General features: G+C 37.3%; 2 protein-coding genes across 2 annotated transcripts; both read right to left on the bottom strand.

The window, feature by feature from the left end:
- Nucleotides 1-189: 189 nt before the first annotated feature.
- LOC106179747 (E-selectin) lies at nt 190-8,431 on the bottom strand. The gene is made up of 6 exons (XM_013563478.2): nt 8,263-8,431; nt 7,721-7,819; nt 6,025-6,219; nt 4,141-4,320; nt 2,263-2,453; nt 190-1,970 (listed from the first exon to the last, which is right to left on the bottom strand). Exons 1-6 carry the CDS (start codon nt 8,345-8,347, stop codon nt 1,680-1,682), a joined length of 1,041 nt encoding a protein of 346 aa, XP_013418932.2. The 5' UTR covers nt 8,348-8,431; the 3' UTR covers nt 190-1,679.
- A 2,878-nt stretch (nt 8,432-11,309) lies between these two features.
- On the bottom strand, nt 11,310-18,227 carry LOC147760819 (techylectin-5B-like). The gene is made up of 6 exons (XM_087017259.1): nt 18,224-18,227; nt 17,480-18,093; nt 14,456-14,758; nt 14,206-14,245; nt 12,105-13,874; nt 11,310-11,586 (listed from the first exon to the last, which is right to left on the bottom strand). Exons 1-5 carry the CDS (start codon nt 18,225-18,227, stop codon nt 13,258-13,260), a joined length of 1,578 nt encoding a protein of 525 aa, XP_086873385.1. The 3' UTR covers nt 11,310-11,586; nt 12,105-13,257.
- Between the last annotated feature and the right edge of the window lie 277 nt (nt 18,228-18,504).

Consider the following 18,504-nt stretch of genomic DNA (forward strand, 5'->3'; position numbering starts at 1 on the left):
CGCTGTTACTTAAAATTTCAAAGATCACTTTGATTTCTTATAGAAGTCCCTTCGTGTTAGGGTAAAACAAAATTACCGGTGCAACCGTTGTGGAAACCTTCAGAAGGCATTTAAAACATAATAGCTGTCCGATAAATTGACGGAAGTTCCGTTCATAATCACCAATTAGAGGTGTATATAAGTAATCAATACGATTTTTTCATTCCTTTAATTAGTTTAACCGATTTTGACCCAGGGCACGGGTGTTCAGACATAATGGTATTACGGAGTGCGAAAATAAAATCCATTAACTTTCGATTTCTGATGGCTTCTGTTTTGTTTATGGCGTGAAAGTAAATTCAATTTACCTTCGATTTCTGATTGCGTAATTTAGATTTTTGCTTCACAAATAGTAGTCATAACATTTGGCAAAAAGTCATCCCCCCTCCTAAGCATTTGCCTAAAATGTAGGAATTATCAATGTCTCCCTGTACTTTGCGGGGGAATGTCTGGTTGAAAAGTACAACAGGCACAATGATTGAAGTCTTATCAAACGCAATGGCAAATCTAATACGAGAAGCTTCATTTTTTTTAAACATTAAGAATTAATCTTCAAGCTAGAAGCAGCATGGGACTTATACGTGGATGTGTATAACTAACTACCTGGTAGTTAGTAGGTCGCATTAAAACGACATTAAACATAACAAGCTTGTTATTAATATTTGGGTAAAGTTGCTTTCATGCGACCGGCTAACTACCTTTCCCTAGCCTAGCAGTGCTTATTTTTGCTGTAGTCATCTTCCGAATGAACGTTATATTAAACACCATGTTTTATAAACTGATGGATTGTGGCAGATGTGCTCCGAAGCAATATACAAATACACGAAAGTTGCGCCAGAAGAAACCAAGAGTACAATGTATATTATTTACTATCACAGTTTTGATTATTGACGTCTCCTTAATCGATATTCAAAATTATTTGTTAAGAACACGTGAATGAATGCAGTTCCTCAGATTATTTAGTTTGTATTTTATTCCAAAGTCATGATCCCCATCGGACGGGGTTATTGAAGCGTACAAAACTTAATTGAGCTATAAAATGCAATTGTCTCTTAGCTATTTATACATACACATACATGCATTTAGCTAGTTTTAGAAAGGCTCGATACCAAGTTGCGAATAACAATAACTGAAGGTTGAAAGGAAGGAGGAAAATCTCGCTTCTCAAAAACCAAATTATAAAGCCACCAAAATGAAATGATTGTTGATTTACTGAAAAAATCCTTACACACTGGTAATTCTGTACAAGTCTAAATGGTTAACAGCGTGACCTGGTGTCAGTAACTCCAGTGAGACCTTTTTTGATTTTAATATCTTTTAGTTATCATAAAATGTTGAATACGTACCTGCGTTAGTCTACGTTTTTAACCAAGAAAAATGGAGAAGCCCACCACTACGCGTAAATTTACAACTTATATAAATGAACGGTTTTTTTCATAACGCCTCGTTACAGGTTAAATGAAAACATGAGATATACTCAGGAGTATCAGGGATTCTCCGTGCGATTTGTAAGCTGGGAAAAGTCGTGTTGTAGAATTTATACACCATTGCAATGTACTTATTACCGTCCCAGCACATATTAGCCTAAGATAAACCTACATGTAAGTGCATAGAATAAGTGCCCATGGTGAATCCAAACGCTAACAGAGCATCATAGAATAAACTGCTATTATAATTGCCCCAGTCATCAACCAAATGGACATATGCCCGAAAGAGTTAGGTACTGCTGCAGCGCCGCTTGCAGCTTGCTCTGTATTACATTTGTCGCCGAAGCAGAAATAAACTCTACCGTTGACGGTTGAACCATATTTAGAATGCTGTAATTTCCCAATGTCCTTTGCGTATCCGGTAACGTCAGAGGAATACGAAGCAGATGATTTGGAAGGAGAACATCCTCTTTCTACGACGTCTGTTACAAAATCTTTGTCACCCTGAAACCAAGAAGAAATGCAACATTAATGCACGAATGACACAAGCTCATAAATGATACACATGTGAGGTGATCATTTGTAAATGAAAGCACATGGAATAAGGGGTGGGACAACCTTTTTGACCAATTTGTATATTCTACCATTTTTGATTTGGCTTATGTTTTTTTACGCTTTTTTCATGCAATGGGCCGATAGTATCAGCATAAAAGGATGCAGCAAAAAGTTCTGAAAGAGAGCGATTAACATATCCAGGGAGGGCGGGTATAGGTTTTACATCTCATGTTGAACTTACCGCTGTATCCTTTATTGTCCACTGGGCGTCAGCAGTGAAGCAGGACCCAAGACACTCCACCGTCGAGAGCGTCACACCGTCCCTGCATTTGGCATCTGTCAGTGAGCGTTGGTCACTGTCCACCTTAACCCCTGGTAGCACTGCCTGGTTCGCGTAGGCCTCCACGTATGTGCATTTCAGGCAGGTATTTTCTGAAGAAAAATGCAGTATCAGTTCGAACAATACATGTACAGGCCTACATGTACGTTAGGAATACAAAAATATGCACATACATGTATCTGCAAGCTCATATTTCATTCACATTTAGAAATAATTTCATTAGCATAAAACGGACTAAATGTAGGGGAGACCGGGGCTAGTTGGACCCCGGGGTAAGTTGGCCCCCCGTCAATTTATAAAAAAGTAACCACGAGGTAAAAAGATTGGCCACATACTTTCGTAAAGTGACCTTAGCCTACAATGCTAAGGAAGTGTCGGACGTCAAAAAGTTTTACTTAAGCGGTGAGTCGAAATAAACGATTTTTGCACCTAAAAGTAATTTTGTTTACGAGATTTAAAAATCTATTTTCATAGGTTTTTGATCGAATATAATATATGTTTAGGGCATCAAACTGAAGCACATCGTTTCAAGTTTCACAGAGATGTATCATCGTTGCTCATTCTAGCACCATAAATGGCTGCCATCCTTTAAAATAAATAATGTGCACACGGGGCTAGTTGGCCCCATTGACTCGGGGCAAGTTGGACCCTCATATTACCCACAAACCTTTGCGAGCAACGCTGTTTGAAATAAACAAGTTGGTGAAATTGACAAAGCTTGCCGGTGTTTACCGTCTGATTGATTTTATTTAATTTGCTCTCTGGTGTCTTTTCAAAAATTTATATTAGAAATGTTCTGTTGATTGTATGTATTAAAAAGTAAATCCATTGGAATTTCCTTAGAAAAACATTTATTTTGCCTTAATTCATTGTAATGGGATTCCCTTTGTATTTATAGTGTTATATGTGGCCCCAAGGGGATTTTCCACCCCTCCCTAGCTAGAGACCATTGTTGAAACAAACTCAATGGTTTAAAACTGAATTTGTTACTTTCTTTTAAAAAGAACATTTATTATTCGTTTTCATTCATTAAAACCCTGCTTTATAGCATTATTAATTTATTCTTAATTAAAACAAAACAAATTTTATTGATAAATATTTTGGTTCTTGCAACACATACCCCCCCTCCTACACAACGTGACGTAAGGAAACCTCACTAAAACTGCCTCATTTGAACTATTTATTCATCAAAGACTCTCAAAAACCAATTTGATAAGTTAAAAATGAATAAAAATGTATTTCAAGGCGTTTACATGGGATATATACTTCATTTTCGTATAGGGGGGCCAACTTGCCCCGACCCTGGGGCCAACTTGCCCCGTGGCGTCAACTGACGTCAACTGCGTTTTTTGTCAAATTGTGAGCCATCTGGCATTATATTTGAAAAATAATGACGTTGCATACGTAGCCTAGTTCATGGGGCTTACTTTGAAACCGGTTTTGTTACTCTAACTCATTCCTAGTTGGCTCTACAAGGCCAAAAGTGTCTAACTGAGCCAACTAGCTCCGGTCTCCCCTACCAGACACATCTACGTATAAGTCCCGTGCTGCTTCTAGCTTGAAGATTAATTCTTAATTTTTTAAGAAAAAATGAAGCTTCTCGTATTAGATTTGCCATTGCGTTTGATAAGACTTCAATCATTGTGCCTGTTGTACTTTTAAAACCAGACATTTCCCACGCAAATGAAAGGGAGGCAAGGGGGTGGAACTCACATATAAAACTTTGCTTGCCAAATGCATATACGTTATTTTATATACATACTTCGACAGCCAACTCACTTTTACACGTAGGCGGCATGGGATCCCATCTGCGGTGCTGAGTACACGTGGATTTGGCAGGACCCACGGCGTGATAGCCCGGCTCACATGTAAATGTACAGGTGCTGAAGATCTTGTGATCCTCGCTGCAGTGTGTCTTCCCATTCATGATATCTGGAGACTGACACCAGATGTCCTGCTCTGAAAAGTGGAGAACAAGACACGCTTCATTTGCATTTGTCAAGAAATACCATGCGCTGAACAAATTGCATGAAATCACTGAACAAATTGCATGAAATCATGAATATAAATCATGTTCACTATTATCCATCCATATATTTCTAAGTTCTGTGTAATCATTCGCACCCAAGACCCGGTTTTCAATTAACAAACACTGGAAATGAGATTTATTCCATGTGTTTCGTGAACTGCCGTACCCCATTTCTTTAATACACTGTATTAGTTGCCATGCCAATAAGGTGATCATGTTATATAGTATACCAAAAGAATACTTCTCATTTCTGTTTTATCACGTCAAGTTTAGCTCACGCCTAGTTTAAAAAGCAGTTCTTCTGCATGGCGTAATTCAATCAACATACTATTAAAACTCAGCACGAACGAGAGCACTCGCAACTCTTCAAACCGTGACTGAACATTTGAATCCATGAGGTCAACACTTTGTAAATGCTTGCTATTTTTTCTGAATCAACTTATTTTATATGTCTAATAAAGAGTTGTACTGAACGTCTTGAAATGTCACATTGAATTGGCAAAACCTACAAGTAACGTCGGACTTCATGCAACTTTTATATGCGCATAATATGCTTTTCTGTCTTGCTTTTATCCTCAGAAAACCTTTTTCTGGATTCGCCATTAGCTGTCTATATCAATTAAACTTCAGGTTCGTTTAACCGCTGTAATGCATATAAAACAAGCTTGCTACTCGATAACTATGCTTTGGAGTTTTTTCAAGCAGAAGTTTTGCCAGCAAACAGATGGAAAGGAAAGTAAACCAAAATAACCAACAGCGTTACCCAAAAATTAGCTCACCGAGCAATATTTCTGTCGTTATCAAAGAGAACTGACACTTTCTATGGTATTTACCAATGTAATCCAATGAAAGTGATATTTCCGAATTTAATTGCAAGAACAGATTGATTAACATTTTTATGGGAATGTTTAATTTCAAAAGTAATATATTGAACATTAATTTTTACGGACCCTGTGGTGATGCGTAAACAACATAACGATCAGCTCGGATGACTTAGTCACACGCAGGAAAAGGTTAATAAGCCTCTGTTTTGTGACCTCAACTTCAAGCTGCTTTGCCTTCTGTATACATGTATATCGTCTGACAAGAAACGTTATATCTAACCCTGCATTGGAACAATATTTCTTTGTACGGTGCATATATATGTCCATGTATATACTTTTCTCTCTGACTTTCTGTGTAAATTGTTTCTACCGTCATTGCAATGACATCAGTGTCCTTTAAGGTGAAATTTAAGGGTTTTAGAGAAAAGCCAAGGCAAATAAAATATGCACTTTGCAGATAGGATAATTTATCTGTATTTGAGCACAGAATTTTATTTGAGTGATTGCGTAGTATTCAACACCATGTGCTAGCTGTCTGCTTGTATACGTCAGGTAGAATAAAACGTTGGCACAGTTCTGAGTTCCTCGAGCTGAACAAAAACGCTAGCAACATGACAAATTATTGGCAACCAGATTGCTTATCACAAAATCTGTTTTTAGCAGAAGATGTACCCCTTAGCAATATTACACTCCGGTATTTAATTCTTTAAAGCAAAATAGAAGTCTAAATGTTTTAATCACTCGAAAATACTCCTAACGAACACATTCTGCCAAAATAATAAGATCTTCTGAACAAATGTTTGTCCTTACTGTCACAGTGAGGTAGATAGGTCCATTCCTGGTTAGCCTGGCACGTGGCGGCCACGTGGGGTGGACCGTCCTGGGAGAACTCGAATCCCTCTTTACACCCAAACTGACATGTGGTTTCTACAGAGAAGTCCTCACCACGACAGTACCTGATGTTTCCATTTTCTACAAGTGGCTGAGGACACCAGTTGGCAAGCTCTGTAAAAAAGATCACATAACTGTGGTATAGTAAAAATTGAGTTTATAGTCTGATAACCTCAGCAAATAAAATTAGCCGGATTTATACTATAATCTAAAATCAGAGAGTACATAGAGGAGACATCAATTGGGAACCCCTGCAATAGAGAGTAAATACGTGTGATACAGACGTCAATTGGAAAGCTCTGTAAAAGAAAGCTCATGTTTATTAGGGGAGGATCCAGGATTATTTTAAGGGGGAGGGGGGTCCGCAGATGCAAAGCCGACCCCCTCCCCCATTGGCATAAAGTGCCGGGCCCGTTTAAGGGACCCGAAAAAATTGGGTATTTTACAGGGCAAACGGTGCCATCTGTTACGGTTTAGTACTAGAAATCAGCTAGTCAAAATTCTTATTCCAAAAGGGGAATATTAGTGTGGGTTTCTTTCAGAAACCGAAGGGGGGTCAGGACCCCCATGACCCCCCCTCTAAATCCACCACTGTTTGTAATGTGGTCATCATGCAGTTGAACAGCGTTTTCCTTCGGGTCGCTGTTGAATTTTAATGGGAAATTAATGAAAATATATGTTCCTTAACAAAATATTTATAAATCGACTTTTGTCTTTTCAGTTTGGTAATACGAATATATTAAATATTCAGGATAATCTGGAAATGATTCACTCACCAAAAGTCTGGTGTAAACATTTCATTAACTTCGCAGAAAACAGAAACTCTTCTACAGTACGTTAAGTAGAGCGGTTTTAACGGTCGGCCTGAGTTAACCTAGCAATGCTTTGCTGAAGTAATAATAGTAAAGAAGTAAATGCCAAATTCTCAACGGCAACTTCGTCTGATAACATGGTATTTCTCCAGTGCTGTTTATATATGCAACGAGTGGAAAAGAAGTGGCGAGTGACTGAGGGCGTCTGGATTATAAATATATGTATATACGAAGTGTTTATAACAGCACGTAAACCCCTTCAAAGTCATATACAGTTCTACTTCCACAGTTCTTTTTTTTTGCACAGCAAACGATTTGTTTTGTTTGACCCGTGGGCCATTCTCATATTTATTTAATTTAGAACAATTATAGTACTAATATTTTGAATATATTTATTATAAATAAAATATTAAATTAGATATAACCATTAAAATACCAATTAAGTAAGAGGATCAGGCTATAAGTTTAAAATACGGTTGCAGTAGTTTCGTATCGTTTTCAATGGACAATTTGTTTATGATCAACAAATAACCTACACAGATTACACACACACACACACACACACACACAGAGAGAGAGAGTGTGTGTGTGTGGGGGGGGGGGGGTTAAAGAAGGTGACAATGCTTTTTGCAATGCATAGGTGTGAAAAATACAAATGGACATGATATCATCCATATACGTTACGTACATGTAGTTATGATTCTATGGTCTGTTTCCTGATATATTAAAATCGGTTTCCAAATAAAAAAAAAAAGAAAATCTGTAATATTTTGTACTCAGTATAATCAAACAATGTAACTTACTCTGATCACACCATTCTCCGCTCCAGCCTTTGAAACACATACACTTATATACAGAACCTTCTGGGCGGGTGCGGCCGTTCTTGCAGTAGTTGGAGGCACCTAGAATAGTACAGAGGTATAAGAAATCTTACCCGCTCGGCAAATTGCCTTCACTGGCTCATTTATGGAAAATCAGGCTACTTATTGCATTTATTTATTTATAAACACCAGGGAGCTTGATTTCTTCGTCCGACAATGGTGATTTTTATATAATTTGGTGACTAAGTAAGCGAGTCAGGTGACGAATTGAAATGTGCACAACAAAAAGTGGCTTTGGAATGGCTCTTTTTAAAAAACCTGTCACAAAGTAAAGAATTATGGATTATTTACCATGTTTAACAATATATTGTAAAAAACGTGACAGCAGATTTGGTTATAGCATTATGTAAAATTTCTGCGGGGTGTCCTTAATCTTCACTAGGCGCTCCTCTGGGTTGCACTTGAAACGTATACAATCTACCCCCACTTAAAACGAAAAATGTAAATACGAGCTTTGTGCTTACCTGATGTGTTTGATTCCCATATAATAGCGACAAGCACAGGAAGTATATTAAAGGATAATATTGACCGATTAGAAATAAACATCATGTCTGAAAATGTGGCTAAATAATAGCATAAATACTTGTAGGTAATCGGCACCCAGACAGCTTAGATCATGCCACAACTTCAAACCGAGGCTCCGGTGAGGCTGTAAAATGGGGTCCTTGTGTTTGTGCAGCCTTTTTTGTATCATATTTTTGATCGAAAGTGCATTGATGATGATAGTGTGTCTATGCTGCGCAAACGACGTGATATATATGATGTGCAAACTATCCGATTATGTATTTTCCTCAAAGTTCGACGTTAATGCTGATATCAGGGATTTTTTGTTTCATCAACGATACGTCAACATTTCATTATCCTTTCTCTCTCTCTCTCTCTGTGTGTGTGTCGTTTCACCTTTACTGCCATACTAGTGTGGGCAGCGTATTTTGTTCTCCTTTATATTGCTGCAGTGAGTATTGCAGCTCAACTGGGGTACACAACAGGCTAAATGTCACAGCCTTGTAAACGAGTTCAACAGATGTTCCGTTTCTTTTCCTTCCATACAAGTTCCTTGAATGTCATTCTAGAGTTCTGCCTGTCCCTTTGCTTTTCGTATATTTTCTTTTTTATTTCATACCTTTTTGCTTTAAATGAGATCGATGATCGCAATAAGTATTCTGGGCTCCCGGTTTGGGCATAAAAACGGTCCAGACTATTCAAAGATAATTAAAAAAGTCAGCCCCCAAATTCTTCACATCGTCTAACATTGGTCAGCTCTTTATTTCCGATGAAAAAAAGGTAATCCACATGCAAAATGTAAATTCAGCTGTCATTAATTATGTTGTGCTTGGGATCGAAGAACTATACGCTTTTTGGGCGAAAGAGAAGTACACAAACTCAGAAAGCCAAGCCAAGAACATAGTTTAATATATTTATACCGATTTTTATAATTGCAACAACGAAGTTATATAGATTTTGTTTTTGCCTAACTTTTTAGAACAAAATGGTTCATTCTTTAAGATCCATTGTGGCCATCACATGTATTGACACAGCTTTATTCTGCGCATAAGTCTTCGCTATAGACCGATTTATAATACGACACAGCTCATAGCGTCAGATTCCAAATATTTATTCATACCAAAACAATCAATACAGATGAATGTCACATTTGAATTTGATAGATTTTATTGCTTTGTTAAGTGAACAAAGATAAAACTGACATGACTGGGCGAAACATGTAACCGTTAAACACAAAGGGTGTATAATGGGCGTCTTTTAGCAGAGAATAATTCATATTGAAATCTCCTTTATTAACTAAGGCCAGACAAAATTGGTAACTTGGTTACGGACCATGATCAGTCCTTATTTTGAAGACATTTTCTTCGCACTTCTTTTTTATCTTCAAATGAAAATATGCAATGGATATCAACTTGGAAAATGGGAGAAATGTATAATTAACCCCAAGAAAAAAATAAAAGCTGTTGTTTTTATTTGAGCTCCCTCCACCCCCTCAAAAAACACCTTAATACCATATGTTTAAAAACAAATTAAAAACAAATTCCGTCTAAGCACACTGTTTACAGAGTTAACCATCTCGTCCATTTTGTTAAGCCTAAAAGCACACACCAATACAGCCAAAATTGTTCAGACAAAGACAGCCGCACGCAACAATAATGTACTGGTTATTAATAAAACGTTATCATTTCTTTATTGCTACAGAGTTCAAGATGATGCAGCAAATAATAATAATAATAATAATAATAATAATAATAATAATACACACTTCAATCAGCTCTCTCCCTCTCTCTCTCTAGAGCTCAACATGTGTATATTCCAGTACTCCTGTAGTCAAAAATGTATTGGCTTGATTTTCATGATTCCTTTTTTCAACAAACAGCCAGTATCACAATTTATCCCTGTAACCCCAGCATATTTAAAGCAATGTGCTGGGAAGGAACATCCTGGGTGATCCGGGTGCATTCCCGTAAAAGAGGCTAATCCACAACGGTCAAACCACCATCCGCCTTGGTATGTGCTTGCGCAGTTCTCTCCCCAATTGTCATTGTCTCTGTCGTGCGTGGTAAACGGCTGGCCGTTATGGTCACCAATACTATCTTGAGACACGTTGCCAACGAAGCTATTTGTATCCAGCTGCAGAGTGTAATTGTCACTTCCTGAGAAAAGGTAGAAATTATCGAACTCGACCCAGTAGGAATTGTTGTTATAGGATTCGAACTCAATTCTCAGTTTGTACGTCTTATTGTAGGTCATAAGGTGGACAATCTCATTTCCAAGCCAGTGGTCACCGGAAATGTCTCCAAATCCATCTTGGTACTCTGCCCAAGTACGATTAAATGACAGCTCAGGTCCAGTACGTCTGTAAATTACAGTCCAGCCATCTTCACACCACATAAAGCGAACTCTACCGGTGCTGGAATCAGGGTCTCTGATCGCTGTCACACCTTGAAATTAATCGCAATGAATTTGTTCAGCATTCATTCAAATATTGCTGAATTATTTTCCACGATCACTGCATAACACCTAGTTATTAGAATGTCCAAATGACCTAACATGTTTCTTTCATTTATCATATGTTTTCGGTAGCACCCAAATCATCTAATCCCGATATAATGAACTACTTCCCCGTATAGAAAACAAATTAACCTCTTTCCAGCAACGGGTTTCTTAGGTTTCCGTCACTCAAAATGGATCTATCTGAAGTTTTTATGACTAGTAATACTTTTTTATGAAAGAAAACTAAATATATATTTACCTTTGGGGTTAACAGAATTGCCATCGCAGCCCGGGAACACCTTTGGGAAGTGGTGGAGTAATAAAAAATTAGTACAAGTAGATAATTTTCTGAATTTGATTTGAATGCTTCACGTTTATAGCAACAAATTTACTTGTGCATTCAGTTCAAAGTAAATAAACTTACACCAAATTTACCTTGAGCAAGGATGAAGGTAACATCATATTTGTATGACAGTGGTGATGAACAACAGAAATAAAAGTGGATACCTTGGCATAATACCGCCTTCCTGTGTCAGAAACTGTTTTATTTAGGACGTAATTCATATTCCCTCTGTAGATAATACATTCAGTGCCCATGCTTGTTAAATCCAAGAGGTAAAAGTATTGGCAGTTTCCATATCGAAGGCAGATTAGTGCACAATTGATGTTGCTTCTAACAGTATAATGTTGTAGCTCGTCGTCAGTAGATTCAACCATGGAGGAAACCGAAACAAACCGGCCCAAGCTTTCCATAGACGTCGACTCGCAGATGATACCGGTAAGGAAATCTAAAAACAAAGAATTGAGGAATCGATTCGAAAGTAACTCAAATATTAAATCTTCAATTTTTGAAACCAATTTAAGAAAGAAAAAAATGTGAATGGAGTAAAGATTTTAAGCCTTCGAATACAAGCTGTTTTCAATTTCAATTTAAAATGCATTCAACATTTACGTAGAACGACGGAACGGAGCAATGTCCTCCAAAACATATTAAGTCTTTTGTCATGAAAATGTTTCATGAAATGTGTGTCCTGTGTAAGTGTCAAAACCCAATGGAATAATATTTTATAAGTCATAGATCTAAATATATTGTCGAGGCTGGAAAATGGAACCAGTTTCCTGAATCGACAGGATGAAAAAGAACGGCGTGTTTGTTCATTCCTCACAACAGCAAAGTTAGATGTGGAAATAGTTATTTTATTTGACTAACACTAATGGAACCTCATAAGTTATATCCTGAAAGACAATGCCTTTTCATTGTCGATTTTATCACTCTTTGTTTTGCGTGCAGCTTTCCACTAAATACCGATTTACACACCACTGGATCAGGGAATCAAGTTCCAAACAGTTATTCACATGAAAACGAGAAACATTGATAAATGTTGCATTTGCAATATCTTCAACAACTAAATTTGCTTTGTTTATTAAGTAATCAAACAAACATTCAAAACTGCTTTTTCCTAGGATGTTTAATGTAACTTTGTATTGAGAACAACTAATAGGTTTTATGTTATCAAAATGGTATAGAAATACGTATATAATTAGCTTTGCAAGGCGAGTGCAGACACGCAACAGAACTAACAGAACAAACATGTCAGCTTTTTCCTCCCCTCTCAATCTCTCCTGTCCACATGTGTAATCAGGTACATTGCCCCCATGGTCCAATATGTTTTAACATTTTTATAAAACAAAAATCGCGAGTATATCTCACTTCGGGACTGTTACCGAGAAATTTCTTAAATATTTATTTGGAACATACTGAATCATCGGGTTAACATGGAGTTAAATGTTTCTTGCACATAACCCTAATGCACCTTGGTGACGTTCCGCAACATTTGGTGGATGTATATTAAATTTTCACAGTTACAGGTAGAACTCAAATGACCATGTCATGATGGCATTCTTTCTTCAAATATGTTGTCGAGACGACACTAGCGTCCCTCAGATATTTACAAGGTTTACATAAAAATTTTGATTACGGTCACAGCTCATGGATGCAAGTTCAAAATGTTTATTCGTACCTCAACAAACAATACCGATTTTCTTTGTTCAGTAGTCAAACATACCACCGTTATAACTGCGCATGCAAAGTAATTGTTACACACAAAGAGTGGAAAATGTTCGTCTTCCTGCTAAGAGCAATTCATATTGACAGCACCAAGATGAACAATGAGAATAAACGAACCTAATTTTAAGGACATCAGATTTTTGCGCTTCTTTTTTGACTGATAGTTCCTGTATATGGTGCAAAGTAGTTGATAATCTACAAAATGAGAAAGTACCATTCTATCTTTACTCTTTAAACATTATCAATCCACCATTGTCACAAACAGATGATGAAACAAAACAGTAGAAAATAATATTAACAATTTATATTTCAACCAGCTCTCTCTCGCCTTCTCTCTCAGGATTCTAGAGCTCTCTTTTCTCAGCATATGCGCATGTATATGCCCCTGTAGTCAAAAATGTATTGGCTTGATTTTCATGATCCCTTTTTTCAACAAACAACCAGTATCACAATTTATGCCCGTAACCCCAGCATACTTAAAACAATATGGCTGCACGGAACAACTCGGTTGATCATCCGGGTACTTTCCCGTAAAAGAGGCTCCCCCACAACGGCCAAACCACCATCCGCCTTGGTACGAACTTGCGCAGTTCCCTCCCCATTTGTCATTGTCTCTGTCGTGCGTGGTAAACGGCTGGCCGTTATGGTCACCAATACTATCTTGAGATACGTTGCCAGCGAAGCTATTTGCATTCAGCTGCAGAGTGTAATTGCGACTTCCTGAGAATAGATAGAAATTATCGAACTCGACCCAGTAGGAATTGTTGTTATAGGATTCAAACTCAATTCTCAGTTTGTACGTCTTATTGTAGGTCATAAGGTGGACAATCTCATTTCCAAGCCAGTGGTCACCGGAAACGTCTCCAAATCCATCTCGGTACTCTGCCCAAGTACGGTTAAATGACAGCTCAGGTCCAGTACGTCTGTAAATTACAGTCCAGCCATCTTCACACCACATAAAGCGAACTCTACCGGTGCTGGAATCGGGGTCTCTGATCGCTGTCACACCTTGAAAATTATAGCAATAATTTTTTTCATAGAATACATAGAAATATAGTTGAATTATTCCCATGATCTTTGAACAAATTCTTTTACTTAGAATCGCAGATATTTGAAATACTAACCCTGTCCAAATTACAACATCTTTCTTTCATTCATCGTTTGTTTTAGATAGCAGCCATGTCGCCAAATCCAAATTAATATCCGTACAGCAACCTAATTATAGGTCTACTCTTTCCATCCACTATTTTTTTAGTTTTCCGTTATTCAAAATGGATCTGTCTTAAGTTTTTGGCTGTAATACTTTTTCATATCTTAGAAAACTAAACATAATATTTACCTTTGGGGTTAACGGAATTGCCACCGCAGTCCGGGAATACCTTTGGAAAGTGGTGGAGTTATATACAATTAGTTCGCAGTATATAATTTTATGATTTTGATTTGAATGTTTCACGTTTATGGCAACACATTAGATTTACTTGTGCCTTCAATTCAAAGTAAATGAACTTACACCAGGTGTACCTTGAGCGAGGACAAAAGATTACATCAAATTTGTATGGCAGTGGTGATGAACAACAGAAAGTGGATACCTTGGCATAATATCGCCTTCCTGTGTCAGAAACTGTTTTATTTAGGCCGTAATTCATATTCCCTCTGTAGATAACACATTCAGTGCCCATGCTCGTTATATCAAAGAAGTAAAAGTATTGGCAGTTTCCATATCGAAGGCAGATTAACGCACAATTAATGTTGCTGCTAACAGCGTGATGCTGTAGCTCGTTGTCAGGAGATACAGCTGCGGAGGAAACCGAAACAAACCGTCCCAAGCTTTCCATAGACGTCGACCCGCAGACAACATGGGTAAAGAAATCTGAAAACAAAAAATTGAGGTATCAATTCAAAAGTAACTAAAATCTTAAATCTTCTATTCCTAAAATCAATTCAAGAACAAAAAAAAAAAAAAAAAAAAAAAAAAAAAAAAAAAAAAAAAACATGCGAATGAAGTAACCCTCACATACAAGTACTTGTCAAATACAATTTAAGAAGTAGGCCCTATTCGATATTTACGTAATGTGACGGAACGAAGCAATGTCTTCCAGAACGGCATATTAAGTCTTCTGTCATGAAAATGTTTCATGCTATTTGTGTCTTGTGTGAGTGTCAAAACACAATGAAAAAGTGTCTTATAAGTCAAAGATGTAGAAATGTTGTCGAGATTGGAAAAGGGAACGGGTTTCCTTGCATCGACAGGATGAAAAAGAACGGCGTGTTTGTTTAGTTGCATTATCATTCTTCACAAGAACAAAGGTAGATGGGAAAATGTTTTTTTTATATTTGACTAACACTTATGGGACATCAAAAGTTGTATTCTAAAAACCAGTGTTTTTTCATTGTCGAGTTTAAAACACTTTGTTTTTCATGCAGTTTACAAATACATACCTATTTACACGCCCCCGGATCAAGGCATCAAGTTCCAAACAGTTTTTTCACGTGAATACGAGAAATATTGATAAATGTTGCATTCATGTTATATTCATCAAATAAAATTGTTTAGTTTATTAATTTATCAAACATACATTTAAAATTGCTTTATCCTAGGATGTTTAATGTATCATTGCGCTGAGAACAACTAATAGGTTCTATGTTATCAAAAGGGTATAGAAATACGTATACAACTAGCATTGCAAGATGAGTGTAGACACGCACCAGAACTTACAGAACTAACATGTCAGCCTGTTCTCTTCTCATCTCATTCCCTCCTGTCCAAGCATGTGCAATCAGATACATCACCTCCATGGTCTCGTGTTTTTAAAACATTTTAAAACAAAAATCGCGAGTATATCACACTTCCTGCCTGTTACCCAGACATATCTAAAATATTGATTTGGTATACACCGAATCATGGGGTTAACATGCAGTAAAATATTTCTTGCTCGTTATCCCTATGCACCTTGGGACCGACTCGCACCATTAAGTAAATATGTATCAAGTTTCACAGTTAAGACCCCTTTACACTGGACGGCGTCCTTTCTGCGTCCCGTAGTACGGTTCCCGTTTGAGAGTAAAAAAAAAAACATGCCGACAACTGGCCGATCAATGAGCATTCATTTTGCAACTAAAGCGATGCTTGTAACTCCTTTCTAGGACCACAGCGATGCCAGTTTCATGGTCGCATAACGGACGCAGAAAGGACGCCGTCCAGTGTAATGGGATTTTACAGGTAGATAACGAATGAACATGATGGCATTCCTTCTTCAGATATATTGTTGAGACGATACTAGCGTCACTCAGATACTAACAGTGCATTCCCGTAGATTTAGATCGATCCATCCTTCACGCTAAATAGCTGTCAGCCGAGCGCACACGGTGGGACAGACATTTACGCCGGCTTAGCTGACAGTAATCTAGTGAGACTCCCCACAGGGATAGATCGATCTAAAATTTGTGCGAATGGGGTCTTACAGTACAAAGTTTACATAAAACTGCCCACGGCCAAAGCTCATGGCGTCAAGTTCCAAATATTTATTCACACCAAAATGATTTAAACAATAATGATTTGCTTTTATATTGTTCAAACATTAAACTGTCATAACTGTACAGATACACACACTGGACAATATAGAAGTGTCACCCCTACTGAACCAATACTTTGGAGGAGATAAATGACTGTGGAATGATATGCTCCTGGTATCATTTTATTTACATCAAATTTCGCTAAGAGACCAACAATACAATTCTTTGATACAGCGGTTTTATACTCATTAGTCACTTTATAAGTAGACCAGTCATTTATCTCACCAGGCATTATAACTACCCAAGATCTACTACTTTGATTACTCTGATTCAGGGGGTGAAACTTCTATTGTCCAGTTTGTGTATGGTTGTTTCACAAAAATGACAAACAATGTATGTTTTTGTGCTAATAACTATTCATATTGACAGAATTTTTATTAGCTAAGGCTAGACAACGGTGACAAATTGACTAATGAGCGTAATCGACGTTTATTTTAGGACATCAGATTTTTTCGCACTTATTTATTTAACTGGAATATACATTGGATACTGGCTAAAGTGGGATAAATTTACAATCAGCCCCAGGAAAGCCTTTTATTTATGCTCTGAAATCGCCCATACTTCGGACTTGTATCATTCCCTTACCCAGAAGTATTAAGAAGAGGAGAAGAAGTAGAAGAAAACCCCGATCGACTATAAAATTTACCTTTGCTTATTTAACATCATGTGTCTGAGAAAAAATAGAACATCCGTCTACGGAGAATCTCTACTATTTAACTAATTTGTCATTTTTTTATTTAAAAACGCCCACCATTGCTTTACAGGCAAAATTGATCGGGCAACTTTGCGCCACAATGTTCTAGTATCAATCAATATGTAAGATACATCTTTAGTTATGAGTCTTTCATAAAGTGCAAAATAATTGATAATCTATAAAATGAGGAGATACCATCCTGCCTTTTACTCATTAAACATTATCAGTTATCATTGTCATTGTCACAAACAAGATGATGAAGCAAAATAATTATAAACAAAATAATAATGATGTCAACCAGCTCTCTCTCTTTGAAGCTCAGCATGTGTATATACTCCTGTAGTTAGGTACGAATTGGCTTGATTTTCATAGTCCCTTGTTTCAGCAAACAGCCAGTATCACAATTTTTGCCTGTGACCCCGACATATTTAAAGGTATATTTCTTGAAGGACCATTTGGGATCATCCGGGTGCATCCCTGTAAAAGAGGCGGCCGCACAACTGCCAAACCACCATCCACCTCCGTACGAACTCGCACAATTCATCCCCCCTTTTCTGTCATTGTCTCTGTCGTGCGTAGAAAACGGACAGCCATTATTGTCACCAATACTATCTTGAGATACGTTACCAGCGAAGCTATTTGTATTCAGCTGCAGTCTGTAATTCTCACTTTCTTTGGACAAGTAGAAATTATCAAACTCAACCCAGTAGGAGTTGTTGTTATAAGAATCAAACTCAAGTCTCAGTTTGCACGTCTTATTGTTGGTCATAAGGTGGACAATCTCATTTCCAAGCCAGTGGTCAGCGGAAATGTCTCCAAATCCATCTCGGTACTCTGCCCAAGTACGGTTAAATGACAGCTCAGGTCCAGTACGTCTGTAAATTACAGTCCAGCCATCTTCGCACCACACAAAGCGAACTCTACCGGTACTGGAATCAGGGTCTTTGATCGCTGTCACACCTTGAAATTAATAGCAATAAATTTTGTTTTCAGCATCCGTTCAAAAAAAGTTGACTTGTTCCCATTATTTTTGAATAACTACTTTTACTTAGAATCCCCGATATTTTAAATACCATCCCGTCCAAATTACACATATTTCTTTCAATTATCATTTGTTTTTGATAGCAGCAAAATTGTCAAATCCGAATATAATGAACTACATCTCCGTAGAGAAACCAAATTATCTTCTTATATTCTAGTGGATTTCTCAGTTTTCCGTCACTATTAATACCTTTTTCATATGTAAGAAAACTAAATATATATTTACCTTTGGAGTTAAAGGAATTGCCATTGCAGCCCGGGAACAGCTTTGGGAAGTGGTAGAATAATATACAATTAGTACACAGTAGATACTTTTCTGATTTTAATTTG

This window comes from Lingula anatina, chromosome 7 (assembly GCF_051362555.1).
Source record: "Lingula anatina isolate TDL-2025a chromosome 7, LinAna3.0, whole genome shotgun sequence".
NCBI classification, from domain to species: Eukaryota; Metazoa; Brachiopoda; class Lingulata; order Lingulida; family Lingulidae; genus Lingula; species Lingula anatina.